At 36.1% G+C, this 24218-nt stretch overlaps 1 protein-coding gene across 7 annotated transcripts in view; it reads left to right on the forward strand.

Annotated features, from left to right (window-relative positions):
* The window catches only part of CNTLN (centlein), a 360970-nt gene that overhangs the window by 197376 nt on the left and 139376 nt on the right, over positions 1 to 24218 (forward strand). For all 7 annotated transcript variants that reach the window (XM_066368220.1, XM_066368223.1, XM_066368224.1 and 4 more), the window contains one exon: positions 9318 to 9418. In XM_066368220.1, coding sequence (XP_066224317.1) covers positions 9318 to 9418 — 101 coding nt within the window. The remainder of the gene's footprint in view (positions 1 to 9317; positions 9419 to 24218) is intronic.

Consider the following 24218-nt stretch of genomic DNA (forward strand, 5'->3'; position numbering starts at 1 on the left):
GCTTTTCAATGTTTGTGCTTTCCCTGGGTCTTTCCATTTTTTCTCTCTCTTTCTCTTTCCTGACACCCACCCCTTGTGGCTAAAATATAGAAGTGATTCATTTTTTTTTTTCTTTTTTTTTTTCTAAAGCTGGAAACGGGGGAGAGACAGTCAGACAGACTCCCGCATGCGCCCGACCGGGATCCACCCGGCACGCCCACCAGGGGCGACGCTCTGCCCACCAGGGGGCGATGCTCTGCCCATCCGGGGCGTCGCTCTGCCTCGACCAGAGCCACTGTAGCGTCTGGGGCAGAGGCCAAGGAGCCATCCCCAGCACCCGGGCCATCTTTGCTCGAATGGAGCCTTGGCTGTGGGAGGGGAAGAGAAAGACAGAGAGGAAGGAGGGGAGGGGGGTGGAGAAGCAAATGGGCGCTTCTCCTATGTACCCTGGCCGGGAATCGAACCCGGGTCCTCCACACGCCAGGCCGACGCTCTACCGCTGAGCCAACTGGCCAGGGCTGGTTCATATTTTTGTTTGCTGTATAATCAACCAAACTAGTGGGAGATATATGTTTACTGTGGAAAATATACATAACATAAAATTTACTATTGTCCATTTTCAGGTGTACAGTTATGTCCTATTAAATATACTCACATTGGTGTACTACCATCACCAGAACGTTTTTATCTTCTCCAACTGAAACTCTGTACCCATTAAATAATAACTCCCCACTGCCTTTTCTCTCAGTCCTTGTCTCTTTCTCCTTTCTGTCTGTAGGAATTTGCCTCTTCTAAGTACATCATATAAGTGGAATAATTCAATATTTTTCCTTTTTTTGCCTGGCTTATTTCATTTGCCATAATGTCTTCAAGGTTTATCTATGTTTCACCATGTGCAAGATCTTTTTTCTTTGTAATGTGGAACAATTTTACATTGTTTGTGTAAACCACATTTTGTTTATTCATTCATCCATTGATAGTTATTTGGATTGTTTCCACCTTTGGCATAATATATTTTTGTTATATTTCCATTGTATTTTGCTGTACAGTTAACGAGATTGTGAGCTAAGAAAAAATATTATTTTGTATCTATTGGCAGATACTTTACAGGAGTAAATGAAAAACAGTATTTCAGAGTTTTATTTCCTAACTTTTTATATTAACTTTTGATGTTGATGCATTAAATTGCTTTTATACATTTAAGACCATATACCATATTTCCCCAATATAAGACGCACCTTAATTTTGGGGCCCAAAATTTGGAAAAAAAATGTATTACATAAAGTTATTGAACTCAAGTTTTATTCATCATAAATGTCATACCACTCCTCATCCCTGTCATAACTCCCATCCATTAGCTTGTCCTCATCTGTGTCTGATGATGAATTACTGTCTTTAACAATGAGCGCAAAAACAAGTGTGAAAAAGCAGGAAATGCAAGTAAAAAAACCTACAACCACTGTATAAGATACACCCAGTTTTTAGACCCCAAATTTTTCAGAAAACAGTGTGTCTTATACATGGGGAAATACAGTACATGTGGTATTTATTTTTTGAGGCCATATGTCTTAGTCTGTTTGGGGTGCTATAACAAAATACCACAGACCAGGGAACTTATAAATAACAGAAATTTATTTCTCATAGTTCTCAAAGCTGGAAGTCCGAGATCAAGGTGCCCTCAACCTTTTTCCAGGTTCTAAATTTCTTGTCTTATCCTCACATTGTAGCAGGGGCAAGGGAGCTCTCTGAGATCTCTTATAAGGGCATAATTCCCATTCATGAAAGCTCCATCTCAAAGACTAAGCACCTCCAAAAGGCCCCACCTCCTAATACCATCATCTTTGGGGGGTAGAATTTCAACATGAATTTTAGGGGTTATAAACATTTGGATTATAGGACCATATATATAGTATTATTAATTTTACATAAAGATGTAAAATATATATATTTTAAAATTACTTAGAGAATAACATTATTTACTTAAAGAATTACACAGTGAATTTTTTTATTTTAATTTATTGTGTTTACATAGATTCAAGTGTCCCACCAAATATATCTCCCTCCACCCCTGTGTTTCCCTCAGCACCCCCCCCTTCCTGCCAGGATTTGCTGTCCTGTTCTCTATGGTGCTATGTTATGAATATATAATTTCATTAATACATAGTGAATTTTAAATAGTGAATAATTTGATTTTTCTAAAAACATGTTATCAGTTACTTTTTATAAGTGTGTTTTTTACCACACTAATAGTCCATCTTAAGACATTTTTTCCTCTATGGAAAATAACTTTATTAATAATGTTGAGTTTGGATATCTGATTTGAATCCTAAAAACCATATATAAATATCAAATATTGGTTTGAATATATAAGTAACTAACACAAAGTGTTTACTTATCTAAAAAATTCCTTCATGTTTAGGAATAGTTTGTGTTCAATATAGATCAGTTGTTTCTTATAAGAGATAAATATTATCATATATAATCAATGTAGGACTGTTACAGGCAAAATTATCTTCAGATATAAAAAGATATTTAGCCTGACCAGGCAGTGGCACAGTGGATAGAGTGTCGGCTTGGGACGCTCTGGACCTCGGTTTGAAACCCTAAGATTGCTGGCTTGAGTGCAGGCTCATTTGGCTTGAGTGTGGGCTCAACAATTTGAGTGCAGGGTCATCAGCTTGAGTGTGGGATCATAGACATGACCCCATGGTCACTGGCTTGAGCCCAGAGGTTGCTGGCCTGAAGCCCAAGGTCACTGGCTCTAGCAAGGGGTCACTGGCTCTGCTGGAGTGCTCTTCCCCCCCATCCCCCGGTCAAGGCACTTACCACAACAATGAGTTGACGCTTCTTATCACTTTCTTTCTGTCTGTCTGTCTCTGCCTCTCTCTCTCACTTAAAAAAATAAAATAATTAAAAGATATTTAGTTTGGTAATATCTTTTCTGAATATATTTTTAAGAGAGAGAGAGACAGAGACAGGAAGGGAGAGAGATGTTTGCAACTTATGGTTGCGTCACTTTAGCTGTTTATTAATTGCTTCTCATATGTAACTTGACTGGTGGAGGTGGGGGGTTCCAGGCAAGCCAGTGACCCCTTTCTTAAGCCAGCAACCTTGGGCTTCAAGCCATTGTCTGAACTCAAACCAGCAACTAAGGGATAATATCTATGATCCCATACACAAGCTGGGACCCGATGCTTATACTGGTGAGCCTACACTCAAGTCAGTGACCATGGGGTTTCAAACTTGGGTCCTCAGTGTCTCAGGTCGATGCTCGATCCACTGCACAACCACTTGTCAGGCTCTTTTCTAAATATTTATTATTCCATATAGGGAATATAAAAATCCTTGAGAGAAAAATTTCACTCTGAAATAGATTTTTAGAGCCTTTTAAAATAACATGCACTAGATTATGAATAGGGATCTTCATTTTGGTATTTTTGTAATAGTTAAGAATTACAAACAGCCTGACCTGTGGTGGCGCAGTGGATAAAGCGTCAACCTGGAAATGCTGAGGTCGCTGGTTCGAAACCCTGGGTTTGCCTGGTCAAGGCACATATGGGAGTTGATGCTTCCAACTCCTCCCCCCTTCTCTCTCTCTGTCTCTCCTCTCTCTCTTTCTCTCTCTCTGTCTCTCTCCTCTCTAAAATGAATAAATAAAAAAAATTTTAAAAAAAGAATTACAAACAATCTAAACGTCCATTAGTAGCCGATATGAGTGCATTGTGATATATCAATATAACGTGATACTATATGGCATTTAACATGAATAAATTGGATCTTTATTTATCAAAATGGAAATGCTTCAAAAACAAAAGTAGACCTAAAATTAAAAAGTTGAATAATAGCATATGTGTTATGGTATATTCTTGAATAAATATAGTATTTTTAATCATAGACCAGTACTGTATTTTGTGGATACACACACATACACACACATAAGTATGCACAGAAATATAATTATATATATTGATAACTATGTATACATGGGATCATATAGTATTAATAGATGAAATGGAAATATATACACCAAATTTAAGATACTAATCATTTTTGGAGAGGGAAGAAAGGTGTAATATTGTGTGAGGTAATAATATTCACATTTTGTTATATTTTTCACAAAAATAGAAGCTATGAATTTAATAGGGCATAATGTTAATGTTTTTAAATCTGGAGGTTGGTATATTAATGTTGGCTATATTCTCCATACTTTTCTTAGTGTTTGAAATATTCTTTCTGTTTTTTATGTATGTACTGAAAGACCCAGTAATTACACTTTTAGTTAAAAACTGTGTAGTAATCTTACATATACACACATATATAAGGATGTTCACTACAGCATTGTTTATAATTATGAAAAACTGGAAACAAACAAAATATCAGATGATACAAGTATATAGGTAAAAGTCCAAAGAACTTCAGTTTTTAAAAGCTATTATAATTAGTAGAATATTTTACCTTAAACCATATATGAAAATCAGTTATAGGTGGACTTCAGACTCACACATGAAGGATTAAGTAATTTAGCTTTCAGAGGGAAATATAAGAAAATACCTTTTCAACTCTGTAGTAGCTAAAGGTTTCTTAAACCAGATTTTAAAAGGATAAAATATAAACTAAATATTGATAAACTGGACTATATTAAAATCAAGAACTTATGTTCATTGAAAGATACTATTAAATGAATTGGAAGGAAACTTTCAACTGAAGAGAGATTTACTGTATATACAGGAAATATTTAGCATAGATTTACTGTATATACAGGCAAAAGTAGGTTTATATTTATGAGTACATGAAACACAGTTCATTCTTGTATTATTATTTATTACAGTATTTTTCATATGAAAAACTCTAAACCTACTTTTGCCCTCCCTGTATACACAGCAAAGGACCAACATCCAGAATATATAAATAATTTCTATGAATAAGTAAGAAAGGAAAATCAACCCAATAGAAATATGAGAAAGATGTTTTAACAGGTAGGTATTTCACATAAGAGCATATCCAAATAGCCAGTGTACATGTGTAAAAGTGCTCAGGTTGATTACCTTCTTTTCTAATATTTTTTTAATTGGAAGCTTACATTATTGTAGATCTTCTTTTCTAATATAAGCATACCACCTGACCAGGTGGTGGCGCAGTGGATAGAGCGTCAGACTGGGATGCAGAGGAGCCAGGTTCGAGACTTCGAGGTCGCCAGCTTGAGCATGGGCTCATCTGGTTTGAGAAAAAAAGCTCACCAGCTTGAGCCCAAGGTCACTGGCTCCAGCAAGGGGTTACTTGGTCAGCTGTAGGTCCATGGTCAAGGCACATATGTGAAAGCAATCAATGAACAACTAAGGTGTTGCAAGGAAAAACTGATGATTGATGCTTCTCATCTCTCTTCGTTCCTGTCTGTCTGTCCCTATCTATCCCTCTCTCTGACTATCTCTGTCTCTGTAAAAAACAAACAAACACACACACAAAACCCCCCAAAACCCCCAGGTTCCCAATGACTCATCTCTGTCTGTCTTGTGGAAGGAGTCCAACCTTGTCTTCATCAAGTGCAAAAGTAGAGCTAGTGTCCAGAAATTCTGTGCCATTGGTTCATTTCATGCCAAAGCTTAGTCTAGTTTGGTCTCTGTTCCCATCTGGCTATCCTCCGTTTCTGGCTGTGCTCTGGCTATGCTGCTGTACCCAGGCATGTGCTTGGAACCCGCACTTTGGCCCGGTGGCTGCTAGGCCCACATGCTACTACCAAGAGTACACAAGTGCACAGTGCACAAGCTAATGGGGAAAAATGTATTAGAGAGAGAGAGAAGGGGGAAGAAAGAGAGAGAGTGAGACTTTGCCTTGGTTAAGCTTCTATTATATTACTTCAGCTTGAGAAGAAGCCAGTTCTTTTTTAAACTAACCAATCCATTTTTCACTCACTCCTGGGCTTGAGTTATCCTAATCAATCCATTTCCTAGATAATCATGGTCTGTGCTGAGCCTTCCCTTTTATGGTTGCCATCATGGCTTCTACTGGCATGTGCCCAGTAGAGAAATTTTCCCTGCTGTTTTCATTTCGATATTGGTAATCCCAGCTAAGGACAGAGCATGACCCTTCCTGTCTCTTTACAGGATTAGGTCCCCAGGGTGGAGGATGTAGTGGTCCCTTGGGAGGTGTATGAAGCTGTAGCTTCTGACCTAATTAAGCTTAGCCGTTTTTGCTTCCTTCTCTTTTATTAATATCTAGCTATCTACACTAACATGACCATTAGTCAGGTTGGGCTTACTGTCTTCTGCTGCCTCAGGGGTTGTTGATTATCAGGGCAAAAGAAAAGTCTGAGAGGGGATACTTTTTAAAATTAAATTTAATGAGTTATAGAAATCACTGTTTTTGATTCCATATCCCTCAGAGATCATAGCTTTCTGCTACCTATTGTCCAGCATCTGAATACAACCATTTCATATAATTTGATTCTGAATTGTGGCCCTCATACCAAACAGAGTATAAATTTGAAACATCAGATTAAGTGGATAGTCAGTAAAGAGACAATATTCATCTAGCTCAGAAGTACCTGGGTACTGACTTTGTCAGCCTCTCCTCCAAACACCCAGTTAAGATGTGGTTTGTTGTAGTTTGACTCAGGTATGTCTTAAATACTTCTATAAATACTTACTAGAAGTAAGATTATGTGAATTCTTCCTAAAAAAGAACAAGCTGCAAGTGTAAAATACCTCTAAAGAAGCTAAGAACCACATTTCCAACAACTGTAGCTTTGTGTTCTGCTGAGTTAGTGATCTGAGAGCCAAGGAAAACTAAATTGATATGAGTTATATCTGCTTTTTTTATTGTGGGGCCATCTTGCTTCAGTATGTTCCGTGTTCTTAGCTAAACAAAGCAGGACTTTAGTCCAAACTCAGTTTGACTACATTTTCTTTATTTCTCTTTTTGATCTCTTCTGATTTAAAAATTTTATATTTGTTTTCATTCTTTAACTGCCTTTTCTTGAAATTATAACATACATTATTTATTTAACAAAGTCTAAAGTTCATCAGTACCTCCGTCCTGGTACAACAATACAAAGATTTTTAAATGCTTTAAATCTGATTCCATCCTTGTTTTTATATCATGTTGTTGTTCAGAACTTTAGTTCTACCTTATTTTATCTCTACCTTCATTTCAATAGTATTATAATTACTTTGCATAATAATATTTGTTTAGTTCCAACTATACATTTACAATGTCTTTCATTATCATTGCCTATTTTGTTTTATTAATTTTGAGTTTTTTCTTTTTAAAATATATTTTTAATAGCTCTTTTGTTTATGATGCGTGAATAGTAAACCTTGGGATGTAGAAAATATTATTTATTTTCCTTCTGGCTATTCTTGTGTATAAGAAGTCTGCTGTCATTCCAAAATTCTTTAGTTGTTAATTGATTTTTCATTGCAATTTGGTTGATTTTAAAATTGTCTCTTTCTTTGGTGTCCTTCAGTTTCACTATTTTTCTAAATGTGAGTAGTTTTATTTATTCTGTTTGCAATTTTAGATTACTTTATTAATCTGTTAATTTATACTTTTCCTCAGTTCTCAAACTTTAGTCATTTAATTTGAATATTGTGTCTCCATCCCCAAATCTCCGTTTCTCCTTGAATAATTTCTATTAGGTGCTTTCTGGACTTCTTATTTTAACCCATTTTATATATTGTTACTATTTGTCTTTTCTTTATTTCTTTGTGTGGTCTTTGATTTTACCATTTTGTATTAGCTTTGTGTGCTATTTAAGTCCTCACTGAGTTTTAAATTATAATATATTATTATTAATTATTTCAGTTTTATTTAACATTTCTATAAATAATATTCAGTTTTTTTAATGTCTTTTATTTTTAAAATCCCTGATCTTTTTTCATGTTTGTCATCTCTTTTTTCCAACATTTTAAAAAGTTAACAAATAATATTTTTAATTGTTTTTTTATCTCTATTTCCTTGTTGTGCGTTCTCCCATTTTAGGAGTGGTAATATGTAGCCTGTCATTCGTGGTTTTGAAGTGTGATTTTTTTTTTTTTTTGACAGAGAGACTAGAGTTAGGGACAGGCAGACAGGAAGGGAGAGAGATGAGAATCATCAATTTTTCATTGTGGCATCTTAATTGTTCTGGAATTATTTATGTGTTTATTTTTATCTGCAAACTTGACTTTTTTGAGAATTTTTTTTTGTGGTAGTTTCTTTTATCCTTTTAGTTGGGTAAGCTTCTCTATATTAGGTGATTCTGTGGGCCTGAACTCTTTGGTATACACTGGCCAAAATATAATTTTCATATTATTATCAATTTGTCAGGAATCTGCAATTATATATGGCTCAATTTTGAAACTAGTAATATAGGCTTAGGATTCTGATTTCCTATGGTTGACTCTGTCCTGCGAGACTGGTGCAGGAAGACTCTTTAATAAAACTCTAACCAGATTAGCTGTGATATTCAGACTTTCATTCAGCAATTTTTCTCTTTCCCTTTTCTGCAGTTACCTCAGTTTTATCTTTCAGTCATAAAGGGCCTTAAACATGAAGGGCCACATGAACTTAATCCCCACTCAGGTTTCAATGTCTGAGGTCTCCATGGTCAGCACTTGACCCAGGTCTCTCAATGTGCTATCTCAATTCCATTTTATTGGTAGGAGTTCTTTGTCTTGGCATCAAAAGGTTTACTATCTTTGTTTTCACGGGTATATATTAATATTTTGTAATATTGTTTTACATAGCATATCTGTGAGTTAAAAAGTAGTCAGGTGACTCAATACATGATTTTTAAAAATCATATCTATGTTTTAAGTATTTAACTTTTTTTTTTTTTTTTTTACAGAGACAGAGTCAGAGAGTGGGATAGATAGGGACAGACAGGAACGAAGAGAGATGAGAAGCAACAATCATCAGTTTTTCCTTGCAACACCTTAGTTGTTCATTGATTGCTTTCTCATATGTGCCTTGACCATGGGGCTACAGCAGACCAAGTAACCCCGTACTCAAGCCAGCGACTTTGGGTCCAAGCTGGTGAGCTTTGCTCAAACCAGATGAGCCCACGCTCAAGCTGGTGACCTTGGGGTCTCGAACCTGGGTCCTCCACAATCCCAGTCCAGTGCTCTATCCACTGCGCCACTGCCTGGTCAGGCTTTAACATTTATTTAGATAAAGTTAAAAAATTGGTTTAAAATTTTAAATTTCCAGGTCCTCATTAAAATTCAATTTAAATTATTAGTATTTGTTATATTTTTGCTTTTATTTTACTATTGTCTAATTCATATATTTTTAAATAACCTGCTGCCTTTGTTTATTACATTATTCCTTTAAATAATTATTTATTGTGTTAATTTTCATAGGATGAACCTTCAGGAAGAATTGGATAAACTTAAAGTGCATATATCTATTGACAAAGCAAAAATACAAGATTTGAATACATGTATAGCAGAGAAAAGAGAAGGTAAATATTTTGTGACAATAAATTTTTTAATTATGTAGTTTTTGATGTTTTATTTTCAATTTCTTCTAAGACTCTTACATTTTCCCACTCTTTCCACTGCTTTACTCATTGATATTTCTTTAACATTTACACCATTCATGAGAAAATTAAATAGAACACCTAAAAGTCATTTTTAATTTATTAAAAATTCAAATGAAATGTTTTATAAGAAGATATGATTTATTTATATTATTAATTGATAAACTTTTACTAGTTATGTTTTGTTTAATGTTTTATAGATAACAGTTACTGTACTCAATATCAATAATGCATTCATATTTTTGCTTGACATTTTTCTGGAAATTGTTTTACTTCTCATATTGTTTTAAAATCAAAATTTTAGTGTTAGAATGAAACTTGGGGATCTACAGTTCTGCAACTTGCCTGCCTAGTAGCCTAAAAAGGGTTCTGAAAGAGGAAATGTGTCCATTCCAAATACAACTTCATTCTTTTGTTAAAATCAGATAACTATATTTACTGTAAAACTTCAGTCCATACTTGAGTACCTTGTTAAAAAAGGTAAATAAGATCCATTTGACAGATTTTCTTCCTATTTAACCTTGCTACAGCTTGTTACTATTATTTGTTTTAGGTGTTGAGAATTTATACCTAATAATTAACTTAATAATTTATACTTAATCATTTAATTTTTATATATCACTCATCTGGCTATTGTCCAATTACTATCATTGTTCCAGTTGCTTTTATGTAGGCCACTGGTGACTTGTCAAGGCCAGTATTTGAACCTCTTAATTTTATACATTGATTTATATCATATTTCACGCTTACTCTTTCATTTGTTTCTGAAACACTGGTTTTCTCCTATTTTGTATTCTACTTTCTTTCTTGTATCTTCTGTCTTCTTTTGGAACTTCTTTCCATTTTATTCCTTAACCGTTGTGTTTCTCTAATACTTTACCCTTAGTTTACTTCCTTAAAATAATAATTTTGTTGTTTTTGGAATAATTATGCCTACTTAAAAACATTGTAGCAAAAAGAAAGAAGAAAACGAAGAAAAAATTCAAAAACACCTAAAAATCAGAATTTCAGTATTAAATAATTATCAAATCAGAAATGTCTTCATATTAATATAGGAAGAAGCCTAGATAAATTGTGTAAAACATGAATAATTAAGTTCTTTTTTAAAAAAGATTTTTACATATTATTATATTTGGGACCAACCAAATAAAAAGAAATGGATATAAAAATAAAGGAATTGTTGTTGAACTTTAGATAAATGTTTCATTACTTCAGGAGAAATTAATTTCTAAAACTTCCCTGCTAAGATTAAAGAGAAGTTGCAAAATGATTGATAATGGAATTACCGTATTTTTTGCTCCATAAGATGCACTTTCCCCCCTCCCAAAAGTGGAGGGGGAAATGCCCGTGCATCTTATGGAGCAAAAAATACAGTATTTTATTAAATATTTTAACACACCATTTAGTTTAGAATTTTTTTTTATTTTTCTTCTTAAAACTCTAGGTGTGTCTTATGGTCAGGTGCATCTTATGGAGCGAAAAATATGGTAATAAGTATTTTTTAAAATATATATTTCAATTTCAAAGTATATTAAAAATTAACATTGCAAAAAATTAACATATTGCCTTGCAAGATGAGTAAAACATCATTTTTATAAAACGTTTTATTTTCCCCACATCTTGAGTTATTCATTAAATTACCTCAATTTCATTAGTCTGTAAGTTTGTATATTGCAATAATGATTGCTTAGTTTTAAAGTCTTTTTTTAAATTTATTTATTGATTTTAGAGAGAAAGGAAGAGAGAGAAAGAAAGAGACAGAGAGAAACATTGATCTGTTCCTATAAGTGCCCTGACTGAGGATTGAACCCGTAACCTTTGCACATTGGAACAATGCTCTAACTGGTGGATCTAATCACACAGGGCCCTAGTTTTAAATCTTAAAGGCATACTTCAGAGATATTATGGGCTCAGTTCCAAACTTCGACACTAAAGTGAATATTGCAATAAAGCAAGTCACATGAATTTTTTGGTTTCCCAGTTAAATAAAGCCTATGTTTTATCATACTGTAGTCTATTACATGTGCAATAGCAAATGTCTCATAAAGCAATGTATATATCTTAATTAAAAGTACTTTATTCATAAAAACTGCTAATCATCATATGAGACTTTAATGAGTCATAATTGTTTACTAGTGGAGATTCTTGCCTAGTATTGTTGGAAGTGCAACATCTACAAACAGAGGCAAGGTCACAAGGAACAGAGACAGACAGCTGTGAGAGGGAAGGGGGATGAGAGGAGAAGATCAAAGAACATGAAGGGGCTAGGGAAATCATGTATATGTAACACACAGATACAAATAACAAGGTAGCAAGTGCCACAGGAAAAGGGAGAATGAAGGTGGAGTGTGCAAGGAGGGTGAAATGGGAATGGAAAGAGAGACTTTGCATGGTGCATGGGGGACATAATGCAGGGGGTTGAGGATGTTATATTGAGTGGAACCAATCCATGTCAACACAATAAATTAAAAACTTAGATAGATAGATGATAGAGAGAAAGAAAGAAAGAAAGAAAGAAAGAAAGAAAGAAAGAAAGAAAGAAAGAAAGAAAGAAAGAAAGAAAGAAAGAAAGGAGGGAGGGAGTGAGGGAGGGAGGGAGGGAGGGAGGGAGGGAGGGAGGGAGGGAGGAAGAAAATGCAGCATCTGTAGAATACAATAAAGTGAAGCCCAAGAAAATGAGGTATGCCATCATGTAAAGATTTTAATACTCATCACATTTTTTAAAGCTTTTACCTTTCTATTTTGAGTTCTTTTTTATTCTTTTTTTATTATTATTAATTTTACTGGGGTGACATCAATAAATCAGGGTACATATGTTCAAAGAAAACATGTCCAGGTTATCTTGTCAATCATTTATGTTGCATACCCATCACTTAAAGTCAGATTGTCCTCCGTCACCTTCTATCTAGTTTTCTTTGTGCCCCTTCCCCTCCTCCTTCCCTTCTCCCTCCCCCCCTCCCCCTGTAACCACCACACTCTTGACAATGTCTCTTAGTCTCGTTTTTATGTCCCACCTACGTATGGAATAATACAGTTCTTGGTTTTTTCTGATTTACTTATTTCACTCCGTATAATGTTATCAAGATCCCACCATTTTGTTGTAAATGATCCGATGTCATCATTTCTATGGCTGAGTAGTATTCCATAGTGTATATGTGCCACATCTTCTTTATCCAGTCATCTATTGAAGGGCTTTTTGGTTGTTTCCATGTCTTGGCCACTGTGAACAATGCTGCAATGAACATGGGGCTGCATGTGGCTTTACATATCAATGTCTCTGAGTTTTGGGGGTATATACCCAGTATAGGGATTGCTGGGTCATAAGGTAGTTCTATTTTCAGTTTTCTGAGGGACCACCATACTTTCTTCCATAATGGATGTACTACTTTACATTCCCACCAACAGTGAATGAGGGTTCCTTTTTCTCCACAGCCTCTCCAACATTTTCAATTACCTGTCTTGTTAATAATAGCTAATCTAACAGGTGTGAAGTGGTATCTCATTGCAGTTTTGATTTGCATTTCTCTAGTAATTAATGAAGATGAGCATCTTTTCATATATCTGTTGGCCATTTGTATTTCTTCCTGGGAGAAGTGTCTGTTCATGTCCTCTTCCTATTTTTTTTATTGGATTGTATGTTTATTTGTTTGTTGTTGAGTTTTATGAGTTCTTTGTATATTTTGGATATTAGGCCCTTATCTGAGCTGTTGTTTGAAAATATCATTTCCCATTTATTTGGCTGTCTGTTTATTTTGTTGTCAGTTTCTCTTGCTGAGCAAAAACTTCTTAGTCTGATGTAGTCCCATTCATTTATATTTGCCTTCACTTTTCTTGCCTTTGGAGTCAAATTCATAAAATGTTCTTTAAAACCAAGGTCCATGAGTTTAGTATCTATGTCTTCTTCTATGTACTTTATTGTTACAGGTCTTATATGTAGGTCTTTGATCAATTTTGAATTAATTTTACTACAAGGGGACAAAATGTAGTCGAGTTTCATTCTTTTGCATGTAGCTTTCCAGTTTTTCCAGCACAATTCGTTGAAGAGGATTTCTTTTCTCCATTGTGTGTTGTTGGCCCCTTTATCAAAAATTATTTGACCATATGTATGTGGTTTTATTTCTGGACTTTCTATTCTGTTCCATTGGTCTGAGTGTCTATTTTTCTGCCAATACCATGCCGTTTTGATTGTCGTGGCTCTATAATATAGTTTGAAGTCAGGTATTGTAATGCCCCCAGCTTTGTTCTTTTTCTTTAGGATTGCTTTGGCTATTTGGGTTTTTTTAAAGTTCCATATAAATCTGATGATTTTTTGTTCCATTTCTTTAAAAAAATGTCATTGGAATTTTGATGGGATTTACATTAAATTTGTATATGGCCATTTGGATTATATTTATTCTTCCTATCCAAGACCAAGGAATATTCTTCCATCTTATTGTATCTTTTTCGATTTCCCTTAACAATGCTTTATAGTTTTCATTATATAGGTCCTTTACATTCTTTGTTATGTTTATTCCAGGTATTTTATTTTATTTTTTGTTGCAATCGTGATAGGATTATTTTTTGGAGTTCGTTCTCAAATGATTCATTGTTGACATATAGAAAGGCTATGGACTTTTGTATGTTAATTTTGTATCCTGCGACCTTACTGTATTGGCTTATTGTTTCTAGCAGTCTTTTTGTAGATTCTTTGGGGTTTTCGATGTATAGGATCATATCATCTGCAAAAAGTGATACCTTTACTTCTTCTTTTCTGATATGGATGCCTTTTATTTTTTTGTCTTGTCCGGTTGCTCTGGCTAGAACCTCTAGCACCACATTAAATAAGAGTGGAGAAAATGGACAACCCTGTCTTGTTCCTGATTTAAGGGGGAAAGCCTTCAGTTTAGTGCCATTTAATATGATGTTAGCTGATGGTTTATCATATATGGCCTTTATAATGTTGAGATATTTTCCTTCTATACCCATTTTGTTGAGAGTCTTAAACATAAAATTGTGTTGTATTTTATCGAAAGCCTTTTCTGCGTCTATTGATAAGATCATGAGGTTTTTCATCTTTGTTTTGTTGATATGGTGTATTACGTTAAAAGTTTTATGTATGTTGAACCATCCTTGAGATTCTGGGATGAATCCCACTTGATCATGATGTATTATTTTTTTAATATGTTGCTGTATTCAATTTGCTAGTATTTTGTTTAGTATTTTAGCATCTGTATTCATTAGAGATATTGGTCTCTAGTTTTCTTTTTTTGTGCTGTCCTTGGCTGGTTTCAGTATTAGGGTTATGTTGGCCTCATAAAATGTGTTTGGAAGTATTGCTTCTTCTTCAATTTTTTGGAAGACTTTGAGTAGAATAGGAATCAAGTCTTCTTTGAATGTTAGATGGAATTCACTAGTATAACCGTCTGGGCCTGGACTTTTATTTTTGGGGAGGTTTTTAATAGTTTTTTCTATTTCTTCCATACTAATTGGTCTGTTTAGGCTTTCTGCTTCTTCTTGTCTCAGTCTAGAAAGGTTGTATTGTTCTAGGAATTTATCCATTTCTTCTAGATTGTTGTATTTAGTGGTATATAGTTTTTCATAGTATTCTACAATAATTTTTTTAATATCTATGATATCCATGGTGATTTCTCCTCTTTCATTTTAGATTTTGTTTATATGTGTCCTTTCTCTTTTTTTCTTGGTAAGTCTTGCCAAGGATTTGTCAATTTTGTTGATCTTTTCAAAGAACTGGCTCCTTGTTCTATTCATTTTTTCTATAGTTTTTCTGTTCTCTATTTCATTTATTTCTGCTCTGATTTTTATTATCTCCTTTCTTTGGCTGGTTTTGGGTTGTTTTGTTCTTCTTTTTCCAGTTCCTTAAGGTGTGAGGTTAAGTGGTTCACTTGAGCTCTCTCTTGTTTGTTTATATAGGCCTGAAGTGATATGAACTTCCCTCTTATCACTGCTTATGCTGCATCCCATATATTCTAATATGTCGTATTGTCATTTTCATTAGTCTGTATATATCTTTTGATCTCTGCACTTATTTCTTCTTTGACCCATTCATTTTTTAAAAGTATGTTGTTTAGCCTGACCAGGTGGTGGCGCAGTGGATAGAGCATCGGACTAGGATGCAGAAGGATCCAGGTTCGAGACCCCGAGGTCACCAGCTTGAGTGCGGGCTCATCTGGCTTGAGCAAAAAGCTAACCAGCTTGGAGCCAAGGTCGCGGGCTCCAGCAAGGAGTTATTTGGTCTGCTGAAGGACTCTGGTCAAGGCACATATGGGAAGGCAATCAATGAACAACTCAACGAAAAACTGATGATTGATTCTTCTCATCTCTCTCCATTCCTGTCTGTCTGTCCCTATCTATCCCTCTCTCTGATTCTCTGTCCCTGTAAAAAAAAAAAAAAAAGGTATGTTGTGGGGTTTTTTCCCTCTTTTTTGCAGTTGAAATCTAGTTTCAAGGCTTTATGATCAGAAAATATGCTTGGTACAACTTCGATTTTTCTGAATTTGCTGATGTTGTTTTTGTGGCCCAACATATGGTCAATGCTTGACAATGATCCATGTACACTGGAGAAAAATGTATACTTTGTTACTTTGGGATGAAATGTCCTGTAGATGTCTATCATATCCAGGTGCTCTAGTGTTTTGTTTAAGGCCAGTATATCTTTATTGATTCTATGTTTGGATGACCGATCTAGAGCCGTCAGCGGTGTATTGAGGTCTCCAAGTATGATTGTATTTTTGTCAGTTTTTGTTTTAAGGTCAATAAGTAGCTGTCTTATATATTTTGGTGCTCCTTGGTTTGGTGCATATATATTAAGAATTGTTATGTCTTCTTGATTCAGTGTCCCCTTAATCATTTGTCTCTGAGTACTTTTGCTGTCTTGTAGTCAGCATTATCAGATATGAGTATTGCTACACCTGCTTTTTTTTTGGATGTTATTTGCTTGGAGTATTGTTTTCCAGCCTTTCACTTTGAATTTGTTTTTATCCTTGTTGCTTAGATGAGTTTCTTGTAGGCAGCATACAGTTGGATTTTCTTTTTTAATCCCTTCTGCTACTCTGTGCCTTTTTATTGGTGAGTTTAATTCATTTACATTTAGTGTAATTATTGACACTTTTGGTTCCCTATTGCCATTTTATACATTGCTTTCTGTTAGTTTCATGTCTTGTTTGATTCTTCTCTTTTGTTTTTCTATCCTTTGTTTTTGTTTGTTGGTATTCCATACTTATTTCCTCTGTTGCTATCTTTTTTAAATCATGTGCTTCTGTGGTGGTTTTTTCAATGGTGGTTACCATTAAGTAATGAAAAGCGTTCCTACCCTATTCATTTTAGTGCACTATCTTGTGAGTACTTTTGCACTCCATCGTCCTTTGCTACTGTTAATCTCTGTCCTCTCCCCTCCCCCTTTTTTTTGTTTTTGTTGTCACAGTTTAAATTTGGTTTTATTTCGTTCTTGGTGGAACTTTTACTTGAGGTTTTGTTTTGTTTTGTTCTTTGTATCTGGTTGGAAAACCCCCTTTAGTAATTCCTGGAGTGGGGGTTTTCTGATGATAAATTTCCTCATCTTTTCTGTATCTGTGAATGTTTTTATTTCTCCTTCGTACTTGAAGGATAGCTTTGATGGGTATAGTATTCTTGGCTGAATGTTCCTCTCTTTCAGGACTTTAAATATTGGGGCCACTCTCTTCTAGCTTGTAGAGTTTCTGTTGAGAAATCTGATGATAATCTAATAGGCCTTCCTTTATATGTTGTATTCTTTTTTTCCCTGGCTGCTTGAGAATTTTTTTCTTTGTTGTTGGTTTGTGCCAATTTCATTATGATGTGCCTTGGAGTTGGTTTGTTGGAGTTAAGAAAACTTAGTGTTTTGTTTGCTTCATGAATTTGAGGCTTTAGTTCTTTCCACAGGCTTGGGAAGTTCTCATCTATTATTTGTTTGAATATGTTCTCCATTCCATTTTATCTCTCTTCTCCCTCTGATATACCTATTATTCTTATGTTATTCTTTTTGATGGAATGAGACAATTCTTGTAGGGCTTTCTCATTTTTTTTAATTTTTGAGTCTCTTCTTCTCTCTGTTGTGCCTCAAGTTGCTTGTTTTCTATTTCACTAATCCTAACTTCTATCTGGCCTGTTCTATTAGCTAAGCTTGTTACCTCGTTTTTTAGCTTGTGGGTAGAGTTTTTCATCTCTGTTTGATTTTTTTTATAGTTTCAATTTCCTTGGAAATATATTCTTTGTGTTCGTTGAGTTGTTTTCTGAGCTCCCTAAATTGCTTTTCTTTGTTTTCTTGTATATCTCTGAGTATTTTTAGGATTTCTATTTTAAATTCTCTGTCATTTATCTCCAAGGTTTCCAATATATTAAATTTTTTCTACATAGATTTTTACTCATCTATCTGTGCTACCTCTCTGTCTTTTTATCCATGATATTCGATTTACTTTTCCTTAATGGCATCTGAGGGTGGTTTTGTTGATAGTACTACTGAGAATTAATAAAGAACAAAAAGTTTTAAAAAATTATTATTTCTCTTTTTTTCCTCTCCTCACCTCTCCTTCTTCAGAAAAAATTGTGGTGAACTGTGAATTATATTCTGCTAAATAGAACAAAAACTACCTATAATGGAGGGCCTGAGTTAGGGAGAAGTGATAAAGGGGCAAAAAAGGGGGGTATGGACTCACAAAATGCAAAAAAGGAAAAAAATTTGGGTCAAGAATAAAATGATTTGCTTTTAGGTGATGGTTGACTAAGATATATAATGAGAGGAATAAGAGGGAAACAGGAAAAAGGGAAAAAAATTTTAAAAAAATTTAAAAATTACTATTGTATTTAATGGAGCAAAAACTAGATAAAATGGAGAGCCAGGGTTGGGAGCACTGCTAATGAGTTAAAAAAGCAAAGTAAAAAACATCCAAAGCACCACAAAGAAGAATTTGAGTCCCAAATAAAATAATTTGTTCGTGATTGAAGATTGAATGAGAGGAAAAATAAAGGAGAAAAGAAGAAACTAATATAGAGGGAGAAAAACAGAAAGAGGAAAACACAAAAAGAAGAAAAAAGAACAAAAGGAGAGAGAGAAAGAGTTAAGGGTTTTGGAGTGCAACCCTCCTAGAGAGAAAGGAAGAAGAAAGGAAAGATAATGGGAGATGTAACACTTATGGGTAGTATAGTTCAAGGAGAGGAAAGAATAAAACCGGCAGAGAATTAAATGAACAAATTGGAAGAAGAAAATAATCAAGAAAAGAAGATAAGAGAAACAGACAAACAAATATAATAAAATGGGATATGTTATAAAGTCTGTGGATTTTTCTTGATTTTGAGAGGTTATCTCCTTGCTTTTTTTTTCTCTCCCTCTTCCTGGTCTGTGACTCTGTACCCTGGGTTCTGTTCCTGTGGCACGCTTAGGTAGAGGTTTGCAGTTGATAAGTTTCTATGGTGATATCATATATTAGGCTTCAGTCTCGTTGGCAGTCGAGGCTCATTAGCATTTGCAGTCTCCAACAATGAGAGAGTCCATTTTTCCGGAACCTCTCTCCTAGTCTTTCCTTCCTGAATTAGCAGCCTGATGATCTAGCTATGGGGTTGCTGCTCCCTCTGCCTGGAGTGTAAGAGGCTCAAAGAGCTGGGAAATCCCACTCTATCCCAACTCAGGGCAGGGCTCTGGGTAAAGCTCAATCAGTAAGAGTCGCTAGCATAATCAAGGTGCCTTTCTGTGCGCCTCTAGTCGTGTCCCAAATGCCTCAGCACACTGTGCGACCACTTTCCCCAGGCTTTTGACACTTTGTAACCTGTTTTGGCTGGGTAGAAGATGCCCTAGTTGCTGTTTGCAAAGCAGGAGGACTTACAAGCTGTTAAATCCCTCTTTTTAACATATTGCCCTGAGTGTGAAAGCTCTGCCAATCAGAGGTTGCCTCTACCCCTACATGCATAGCATAACAAAAGGCACTAAAAAATATCACCCCTCTTGTCCTAGATCATTGACCTGAGAGAGATCTTGTCAGTTAGGGTCACGTAGGTCAGTTGGGAGGCGAGCAGACTGTGGGTTAAGCTAATCCTTTACAGGTCTGTAAAGGATTAGCTTGTATGGCTGAGTGAGGTGCCCCACCCGCTCGGAGAAGTTCGAGCATAGGGAATCTCGCTTTCGCGCGCTGCTCTTCAGGGCGCAGGGGTGACACTGAGACTCCGGTCACAGCCCACGCAAAGGCCTCGGACTCTTCCCCTCTGTCTGAGAACACGGGAGCCCACTCCCGGGGTGCTCAGAGGAATCTCTCGCCCACTATCCGGGCTCACCAACCAGGATATCAGGATGGCCGCCTCTCACTCCGGGTGAGGCGCCCCGCCCGTCCAGAGAAGTTTGAGCATAGGGAATTTCGCTCCTGCGCACTCCCCACACGCACCGCTTTTCAGGGCACAGGGGCGGCCTCTGACTCTGCCCCTCTGTCCGGTACCATGGGCGCCCACTCCCGGGGGAATCTCTTGCCCACTATCCGCACACGTCGACCAGGAGATCGGGCCGATGGCTGCCTCACTTGCCTTTCTTTGTCTGGGTTTGGCGCGAGTGTTAGCTTGTGTTGACTGGGTTGCCACAAGCACAGTTTTTCCTTGGCTTGGATCTCCGTGCCACAGCCTGGCTCAGACGTTTGTGCCGCAGCCTGGTTTTATTCACACCCTTTCCTGCCTTAGTTCCTATACTCTCAGTTCCAAGTGAAAGCAGCCCTTATTTAGGTTAGTGAAGAAGGTGGAGTGTTCCTTTCTCCATCTTTTCCTTCAGGGTTGATTATATATTTAGTCAATTTTTCAATTGATCATACCTTTGTGTTCAGTGCGGGACTTCTGGAGGCTCCAAGGATAGATTTTTCTGTTTCTGTTTGAAGATCTTGTTGAAATTTTGGGGAGATTTATCGGTATCGCTCCTTACGGCTCCATTTCTCTTATTTTGAGTTCTTTATTTTGAATTATTTCTTGGTTAGCTTGATATAATTGAAAATATGGTTTGTTTCAAGGACTCAAAATAGACATATTTGTAAGAACTTAGATGTTTGAATATATTTTTTAACTCCTTGCTTTGGTTTTGACTTTTGTTATGTGGATGTCTGAGGTTTTATGTTTTTAAATTTAATATTCTGAAATTTAAATAGGATATGTCCTAACATGCTTTTAGATCAGCAATTTTCAACGTACTTTTTTTATCTTGTGGAACACATAAAATAATTATTGAAATGCAGTGACAAACCAAATAATCTACTTTTTCTGACCTGACAAAAAAGATAGGTATAATTTAGATTTGTTCACCCTGGATAGCTTTGTTGTGTTAGCTGCTGTCATTTTTTTTTATTTGACAATCTAAGAGAAAACAGGTCAGTGCCCCTGACTAAATAGGCACATATTGAATGTTTTTAAAATTCTTGCAGCACAACAGTTACAAGTTGCTGCTCTAAATCATATTTTCTTAGATTGTCTATGTAATTTAGTATTTGCTAATTAAGCTCTTCTTTCAGTCCAAGGAAATTTTTCTTGTACAGGTATATATTTTTGCATACATTTTTTTTTCATACATTTTCTATTCCATTTTTAATACTCTAATTCAAGGGCATCACTTGCCTTTAGGTTAACATTATTTTTTATCTGGCTTCCATATCATTTTTCTTCTGATTCTTCAGTCTTTGTCTTTTTTTTCTACAACCAGTTTATCTCTAGACTTTCTTTCATCAATAATTCAATTTTTAGCCATTTGTATTATTCCTTTATTCTTTTTAAATCTTCAATTAAATTTACAATGATGTTTTTGGTTCTTAATTTATTGCCTCAAGTCTTCATGAATGATTAAATGCTCGACTCTTACTCTTATTTTTGTCTATTACCTTAAATCGACAACTTGGACACCTGGCAGCTCAGCTTTCTCCAGCTCTGTTGAGCTCCTAAAAGAGATGATATGGGACTATATTAAAGATTTACTACAATATAAATTGCAATTTTCAGTAAAGAGAAATTTAGTGTGGTAAGGGCTTACAATGTGCATGTGGGAGTTCTAGAGAAGGTACTGTAGAACTGATTTGAGAGGTAAGGTAAAGAGTGTTTTTCTAAAGGACACACTTAACTTTTGAGATATTGTAAAAATAGCCAGGGAGAAATAAGAAATATGTATCTGATACATGGAGAGAGGTCACTGGTCATATAGATTTGGGATTTTAATCTCCAGGAAAAACATGTTCAATAATAATAAAAGTATCCTTCCACATGTTATAACTAAAAACTAGACAAAATATATGAAAAAATAGTTTGCAGATATTGGGCACAACACACTAAAATGTAGTCATCCCTGAGAGAGAAAAAGCACATGAAATGAGTTCTATGATTGCTCCACCTTGCTGCCTATAGAGAGCTTCCAGGCCACAGCACAAAAATGGGGGGCCTAAGTGATGTCTGATGATCTTCCCAAGTTAAAGAGACAGAGCCCAGAGAGTAGGAAGGGCAAGAAAGCAAGAGTTTGCAAAAGAAAGTGCTAGAGAGAAGAGATTTGATCAGAGACAGAAAAAACTACAGAAGGTCCCTCTTGTGTCTTTAGCTAAGTATTGATCAGCACATGCATGTGAGTAAAGAACCCAAAGAAAGATCCACCTAAAATTACTAAAGGAAACTATCTCCAAAGTTAACACAGGTTTGGCAGGCAACTTTCAACAGTCATGGTTAGGATATCTTGGGAAAACTGTCTCATCAGAATTTGTCTACTTCAATTTCAGGGAAATCTTTATCGTCACTTCATCAGATGGTATGCAGGTCCAGTCAGGGCTAGGTGCTTTCTTTAGATGTGTCACATGAATCCAGGTGTCCATTCCCTGGAATTAGGTTAAAAGAGTTGGTTAGCAATACCAGATAGGGACCTTTCCAGCATGGCTGAAAGAAGTCTTTCTGGAGGTTACAAGGGTTGATTAACAGTAATAGGGGCCTTTCTAGCAAGGCTGAAGAAAGTCTTCCAGGAGGTGTCTTTTCCTGTAGATGAAATCTCCAGGTTGGAAAGGGTGTGCCACTTAAGATTTCATCTCCCTGGAGTGTTCTGTGAAAAGACTGCTCCACCAGAATGCACTTAATTTTGATAGAATCAATTAGGCCTTTACTATATTGAATTTTATCTCTTTTCATCAGCTGTAGATCCAAAGAGGCAGAGTCCATGTGTATAGGGTGCCCTGTGATTATCTTAAAGGGTAAGAGTTTATGAGTTCCCAAGGGGGTGGATTTGAGATTTACAAGAACCAATAACAATGCTTTTAGTCAAGGTATTTGGAGAGCCTCTACAAATTTTGCCAATTGAGTCTTAATAATACCATTAGAGCATTTATCTAAACCTGAGGATTGAGGGTGGTAAGTGCACTGTAAGTGTTGTACAGCTGGCCAATAGTACAACCTTATCGAAGCACTGGACCAGTAAAATGGGTCCTGCAGTCACTGTGGAGTTCAAGAGGGGATCTCCAGTTAAAGATGAACTTTTCCAAAAGCATTTTAGCCACAGAAGAGGCAAGAGCCTGTGTATAAAGGAAAGCTTCAGTCCTCTGAGAAAACATACAGACCATGACTAAAACACATTTATATTCATGAGACAAGGGAAGCTACATAAAATCTATTTGCCGGCCCTCAAATGGTCCATTAGGCAATTTAAAATGTCTGGGAGCAGTGTGAATAGGCTTCCCTGGGTTGTACTGTGGACAAGTGGGACAAGTGAGGTAAATGTGTTTTGTGACCTTATTGATATTCCCCCACCAATATTGATTCATGAATGCTATCATTTCGTCAGTAGACCAGTGGTTTAATTCATTTATAGTAGTTAGGAGTGGGGATGTTAATCTTTGGTGGGATTGAGTTATTATTTGGCCTGGACCAGAACTTTCTTTTTTTGTGTGTGTGACAAAGATAATGAAAGAGACAGAGGGACAGATAGGACAGACAAAAAGGGAGAGAGATGAGAAGCATCAGTTCTTCATTGCATCTCCTTAGTTGCTCATTGATTGCTTTCTCATATGTGCCTTGACCAGGGGACTACAGTAGACAGAGTGACCCCTTGCTCAAGCCAGTGACCTTGGCTCAAGCCAGTGACCTTGGGGTTCAAGCCATCAACTTTTGGGCTCAAGTCAGTGACCATGGGGTCATTCATGTCTTTGATCCCACGCTCAAGCCAGCGACCCCTCACTCAGGCTGATGAGCCCACACTCATGCTGGATGATCCCGCACACAAGCCGGCGACCTCGGGGTTTTGAACCTGAGTCCTCTGTGTCCCAGTCTGATGCTTTATCTCCTGTACCACTGCCTGGTCAGGCTTTTTGTTTTATCAAACCAACAATTGTTGGATCCAGTCTTGTTTTTCTTTCTTCAAGGACAATTGTTGGTCTTCTCTAGCTAGTTTTATCATCTGGGAAAATATCCCTTTGGATCATGACAAAGGCTTAAGTGCTGTGGGTTCCTTTAAGGCAGCATTTCTTGTGAAAGTGTCAGCAAGTTGACTTCCCTTAGCTTCCAGAGAGTCAACTTTAGAATGCCTTGTGATCTTAATAATACCTAAACAGCAAGTAAGAATACAGTATCCAGAAATTCATTAACATATAGCTATTTTTACATTTTATATCTTCTGTAAGTAAGGAAGCCATGTTGTTTCTGCAGTATTCCAAATCATGAACTACTCTGCCTGACCAGGTTATAGTGCAGTGGATAGAGCATCAACCACTGGCTGATTTTTCCATTCCAG

The sequence above is a fragment of the Saccopteryx leptura genome, chromosome 2 (genome assembly GCF_036850995.1).
Source record: "Saccopteryx leptura isolate mSacLep1 chromosome 2, mSacLep1_pri_phased_curated, whole genome shotgun sequence".
In the NCBI taxonomy this organism is placed as follows: domain Eukaryota; kingdom Metazoa; phylum Chordata; class Mammalia; order Chiroptera; family Emballonuridae; genus Saccopteryx; species Saccopteryx leptura.